We start from the raw sequence: 6,226 nt of genomic DNA, 5'->3' as shown, positions 1-6,226 counted from the left end.
GACATTTCAGCACTTCTGATCCCCAGTGGGGAAAAATCTAAAAATAAAATCTATCTCTCCGGTATATATATTTATATATATATATATATATATATATATATATATATATATATATATATATATATTGAGTTTTGTATCTGAAAGAGTTTGTGGTGCAAGAGGTGCTTTACTGTCCGGCGCCGGAGAGGTTTGGGATGTGGGTGAGAGTGGACCGTTAGAGACATGCTTGTCCTCCAGGGGAACAACGTCCCTCACTGGACTCCAGAAACACTCATCTTCAGCTCCAACAGGACGCCCTGCTGTCCAGTCAGCCTCCTCCTGACCAAAGGGCTTCATGAAGAGAGGACCGGAGTCCGTCTGTGGGCAGAACCTTCTTTGGCTTCGGTCCTCAGCTTATTTTGGTTGGACTTCAAAGTCCAGGACACTTAAACAAGCCTCCGTCACGTTCGATGTCAGGCTGAGGAGTAAACCATCATCCAATCCTGCCTGTCGCCATAGTGACATTAATTGATTAATCACTTTGCTCTCTCTCTCTGTCTCTCTACGTCTCTCACTCACTCTCACGCTCTCACTGGCTGACGTGGCTCTGTGATGGATGTGGCAGCAGCAGGTACTGCCCGTTCTATAGACGCTCCAACATCCTGATGATGTGCTTTATGGGCCGGATCTCAAGTCTCACGAGGCACAGCCTGCTAGAGGTAAAAGGACACAGGAACATTTAAAGAGTAGATGAAGTGTGCCAGGAGGGCCGCCACGCTGCCGCGTCACGTGACTTCAGTGTAGCAAACATGGAAATCACTGAAATGCTTGATTGGTATTGTGCTTTGTTCGACATTAAGCTAAGGTGGTGTGTGAGGGTTTAAGGGGTTAAATACATGATCTACTGATTTGGTACCACCAACGTTTCAAAATAAGATATCTGGACAGGAAGGGTTTTATTTATCACTGTATCAAACGAGGTGTTGGACTAGATATCGATAACGCCGCTGCCACGTGTCACCAACACAGACCAGACGAGGTCCGCAGTCCATGGTTGGACCGCTCCACAGCGCTCAGAGGACCAGAGCAGCGACCGTCAGGAGCCCCGCCGCCAATGGAGACGCAAGGAGGTGCAGCGGTGCCCTGCTATTGGCTCTCAGCACCCCTCTGGGCGGGTCCAGCGAGGTTCTCGGGATGCACTTGTTCTTCCTCCTGGGGTGGAGCGATGGGTCGTATTTGCCCCCGTCCGGGGCGTAGTCTTTGTCGCCCCCTTCCACCTCGTTGCCCCCCCCCTTGCCCTTGCGGCCCCGGCGGGTGCAGTTCCTCCGCCCCCCCTTGGGCGGGCGGGGCAGCGGGGAGGGGAAGGGCAGGTGGTGCTGGTCTCCGTGGGGCAGGTAGGGCCGCTGGTGGGGGCTGTGGGGGCTGCGGTGGCGGTTCAGGTGGTTCAGAGTCTCCCCCTGCTGCTCCCCGCCTCCTCCTCCTCCTCCTCCTCCTCCTCCTCCTCCTCCACCCCTTCCTCCACCCACGCCCTCGGCGGCGGGGCAGCTGGGGAGCTCCTCCTTCCTCAGCGTCTTCAGGTCCCGGGTGGCCAGCTCGGGGGGCGCCCGGCAGGCCAGCGTGGAGGTGGAGCCCCGGAATCGCCGCAGCCACTCCCAGAGCGACAGCGCCTTGCAGTCGCACTCCCAGGGGTTGTCGTTGAGCCGCAGGTACTCGAGCGAGGCCAGCGGGCCCAGGCTGGAGCCCGCCAGCTGGGTCAGGGAGTTGTTGAACAGGTAGAGCGTGGTGAGGCGCCGCAGGTCGTGGAAGGCCTGGCGGTCCACCCACTGCAGCCGGTTGTGGTGCAACAGCAGGCGGTCCAGCGCGCCCAGGCCCCTGAAGGTGTTCTGCCGAAGGCTCCAGAGCCGGTTGCCGTGGAGGAAGAGGTGGCTGAGGTTCATGAGGTCGATGAAGAGGTCGTCCTCCAGGAACTCCAGCTGGTTGTCCTGGGGCCGGGAGGAAGGGGGAGGGAGGGGGATTACGATTGGATATTTTAAAGCTAATCATGGGGACTTTTAATATTTATATTTACTTTTAATATTTATTGGTATTGTGTTCTTTCACTAAGGGTGTCATATTTGTAAGAATATTGTTTTTCTTTTTATTCACTAAGGTTAGGGTGAATAAGACGTTCTCTTCCTCTGAAGATGCTCTATTTTCTTGCTTCGTCTCATGGTCGAATTCGTTTTATATCATGTTTCTAAGGGTTGATAAGAGAAAGCTGGAAAGAAACTGATTTAATAAAATTTGATGAATATTTACTTAATAAAGTAAAAAATTAACCCAGCTTCTCTTATTAAGTGTTTCTGAATATTTTGTTATGAAAGCTAGCGTTTGCATCATTATACAAGTGTTCCTTACCCTAACCCTAACTCTCGAGACTATAGGAAGAGTCCTCTAGAGGATAGGAAGAGTCCTCGAGAGGATAGGAAACACAAATATAGAAAGAAAACATGGAATATTATAATAATTGCGGCTAAGAGACAGGTCATTTCCACTACTAGGTAAAGTACCGGTTTTATTCACATAACTGCCAGGGTGTAAAGTAGCACCCTGTTGGTCAATGTTATTGAGGTAAAATAAATATGAGGCCTGAACCAGTGGACCAGCGCCCCAGAGAGCAGCTGACCTGGAGGTAGAGGTACTGCAGGCTGCTGAGGCCCTCCAGCAGGCCGGCCGGCAGGGTGACCAGCCCGCACTGGTACAGGTGCAGCGCGTGCAGACGGCCCAGGCCCCGGAAGGTGTCCCCCGCCAGGGCCCGCAGGCGGCGGTTGTCCCCCAGGTCCAGCTCCTCCAGCCGGTCGAAGCCGTGGAAGGTGGAGGGCTGGATGTAGGAGATGTTGTTGGAGTACAGCCACAGCATGGCGGTGGTGGGGGAGAAGTGGCCCTGCAGCAGCCGCTGGATCTTGTTGTTCTGCAGGAAGACGCGCTCGCTCTGCGCCGGGATGCCCTCCGGAACCGCCAGGAAGTTGTGGGCCTGGCAGGAGACGGTGCTGGGGGAGGTGTAGCAGATGCAGTGACGCGGGCACGGCTGGGAGAACTCCAGGCCACACAGCACCAGCAGCAGCTCCAGCCCACCCCAACCTGGGAGCAGGAGGAGGAGAGGAGGAGGAGGAGAGGGAGCAGGGGGTTGGAGAAGAGGAGAGGGAGAGGAGAGGGAGAGAAGGAGGGGGAGAGGGAGCAGGAGGGGGCAGGAGGAGAGGGAGCAGGGGGAGCAGGAGGAGAGGAGCAGGAGGAGGGAGCAGAGAGGAGGGAGCAGGAGGAGGAGGAGGGAGAAGGAGGAGAGGAGGGGGAGAAGAGGAGGAGGAGGGGGAAAGGAGAGACCAGTGAGGAGGAGGAGACGTGGGTACGAGGAAAACAAAAGAAAAAAAGAGAATAATGTGAGACTTCAGTGAATTCCTCAGCCTCCTCTTCGCTCTGCGCCACTGTGAACAAAACACTCAACAACAATGGAGCCAGTGAAGAACAACACACACGCAGACACGCACACATCCTGCACACATGAACGTGGGACTTATTCCATTAACCCTAACCCTAATCCCAGTGTCTCCAGTCTTCATGCTGAACGGGGGGCTGACCATATAAGGCAGTACTCCCCCTCAGATGAGGGGGGGGGGGGTCTTTAGAGACGCACACAAGTGTACACACACAAACACACACACACACAGTCACAGACACACGCCTCCATTTCAGCACGCCATTCTGTGTGTGATGTTCCCTTGATTATCCATTTAAAGGCCACAGGAAATCAATGTGCTGACAAGTGAGCACCCACCTTCTGCCAAAATATGTCAGATAACAAACCCTCTCTCTCTCTGCGACTCAGTGTGTGTGTCTCTCTCTCTCTCTCTCTCTCTCTCTTTCTCTCTCTCTGACTCAGTATCTCTCTCTCTCTCTCTCTCTGACTCAGTGTCTCTTTCTCTTGCTCTTCCATTTTTCCATCCACATCCATGTCTCACAGGAACAAATGTGTGTGTGTGTGTGTGTGTGTGTGTGTGTGTGTGTGTGTGTGTGTGTGTGTGAGTTAGTTACTGTGAGTGTCAGTGTGTGTGTGTGTGTGTGTGTGTGTGTTTACGTGTGTACGTGTGACATTTCTACAGGAGCGTAGTGGGAGCAGTCTCTCATTAGACAAGGTTGACCTTTCCATCACAGCTGACAACAACAGCCCAAGTAGCTTTTCTTCTTCTGGCTCAAGGCCTCAACCTTTCCTTCCTCCCGCTCTCCTCTCTTGTTCGCCTTCATCCGCTCACACTCGGAGCGACGAGGTCAGAGGTCAAACCAACGCTGCAACTTAAGTTAATTACAAATGGCCACACAGCGTTTGCCACCTGAAAAGGAGGTGGTGAACCGAAGGATTACTTCATTTATTCTGGAGACATTACAAATTAGCTCCTTAATACCTTATTAGTGTACAGCTGGCTGCATCTGAAACTAATAAGGTCAAAGTCCTCCGTTGGATTGTGTTTACTCGGCTTGTATCCACCAGGTGTGAAGATGAAGGTCTACCTTCATAATGTCCCTCCAACCCTGAGGAAGGTTCAGTTCTCAAGGTCAAAGGTCAAGGTTTCAACAGTTACCCTGGCTCTGAGTTAAAGGATATCTTTTTAAGTTGAAATCCTATAAAATAATGTATTTATGGTAGCATGAATTACACTCACACTTAGTTTAATTCCATGCATAGAGAAAACTGAAATATTCAAAAGGCAAAAGCGTAACAAAAGTGTGGTTGGATGTTAAAAGGTGCGAGCGTTTGAGGGCTAAACCCTCCTGTCTTACCTCACTAAACCCTCCTGTCTTACCTCACTAAACCCTCCAGTCTCACCTCACTAAACCCTCCTGTCTCACCTCACTAAACCCTCCAGTCTCACCTCTCTAAACCCTCCAGTCTCACCTCACTAAACCCTCCAGTCTCACCTCGCTAAACCCTCCTGTCTCACCTCTCTAAACCCTCCTGTCTCACCTCTTTAAACCCTCCTGTCTCACCTCTTGTCTTTCCTCACTAAACCCTCCTGTCTCACCTCACTAAACCCTCCTGTCTCACCTCACTAAACCCTCCTGTCTCACCTCTCGTCTCTCCTCACTTAACCCTCCTGTCTCACCTCTCGTCTCTCCTCACTAGAGCATCTGTCAGCGAGAGCATCTGTCAAAATCCTTGTGGTGTTATGAACACCTGATCCTGGGTCTGTGGTGAGTCCTTGGTCTGATCCCCTGACTCCTCTCCATCTCCGTACGGACGTTGGAGCAGTCATCACCATAACGTCATTGGTGTCATCCTTGTTTCCTCCTCTAAAACGTCTCCTTCCAGCAGGAGAAGCAGAGTCTGTTGCTGGTCGCTTAGATCCAGAAAATACTTTGAGAAGAAAAGCAATGGTGAAAAGGTTGAGCAAACACGGCAAATTAACCAGTGGAAACCAAGTGGAACAGAGTCACGTGATTGGGCGTGACCAATCAGGGAAGGCCACATCATGACCAATCAGACCGGGTCATGAAATGGGTGTCTGATGCTCCTTCTCAAAGGTCTCTGTGACAGAACTAAACTAAAATTGATTAACTATCTTTCACATGGGCACTTTGCTTTAATCTCTTTTTGATTCTATATTGTCTCACATTTAACAAAACAGACACATTCACTGCATCCACTCACACACAAACCATATCCTTGCATTTAAACCAATTATCCCTAGACAATAGAAAAGAAGAAGTTAATGAGAGCTAATGAGAGCAAATCCCTCCACTCATAATCCACAACTCTGATAATCGGTAATGATAATGCAAAATGATCTCGCCTCTCTCTACCTCTCTCTCCCTCCCACATTCTCTCCCCTTCTCTCCCCCTCTCTCCCTCTCTCTCCCCCTCTCTCCCTCCGTCCCTCTATCTCTCTCTCGCTTCCTCTCTCCCTCTCTCCCTCCCTCTCTCTCTCCCCCCTCTCTCTCCCTCTTCCTCCCTCCCTCTCTCTAGCTCTCTCTCTTCCCCTCCCTCTCTCTCTCCCCCTCTCTCTTTCCCCCTCCCCCCCTCTCTCTCCTACTTCCTCCCTCTCTCTCTCTCCCCCTCTCTCTCCCCCTCCTTTTCCTTCTCCCCACACCCAGCATATTGAGTCTGATGCTACAGTAGCCTCCGCATCTCCATCTTTTATCCACAGCTTCTTGAAGCTTCTTCCTGCTCTCACTGAATATATGAATATTAATGTTAACCACAATGTGCTTATAAATG

At 51.4% G+C, this 6,226-nt stretch overlaps 1 protein-coding gene across 1 annotated transcript; it reads right to left on the bottom strand.

The window, feature by feature from the left end:
* Positions 1 to 1,052: 1,052 nt before the first annotated feature.
* rtn4rl1a (reticulon 4 receptor-like 1a) lies at positions 1,053 to 5,238 on the bottom strand (the record flags this gene model as incomplete). Its single annotated transcript, XM_084473682.1, has 3 exons — positions 1,053 to 1,961; positions 2,645 to 3,099; positions 5,229 to 5,238. The coding sequence occupies 3 exons, from the start codon at positions 5,236 to 5,238 to the stop codon at positions 1,053 to 1,055; spliced, it is 1,374 nt and encodes a 457-aa protein (XP_084329808.1).
* Positions 5,239 to 6,226: the final 988 nt, after the last annotated feature.

The sequence above is a fragment of the Micromesistius poutassou genome, assembly GCF_964030765.1.
Source record: "Micromesistius poutassou genome assembly, chromosome: 10".
Lineage (NCBI taxonomy): Eukaryota > Metazoa > Chordata > Actinopteri > Gadiformes > Gadidae > Micromesistius > Micromesistius poutassou.
The sequence above is the reverse complement of the archived record's forward strand: the minus strand, read 5'-3'. Positions and strand labels throughout refer to the sequence as shown.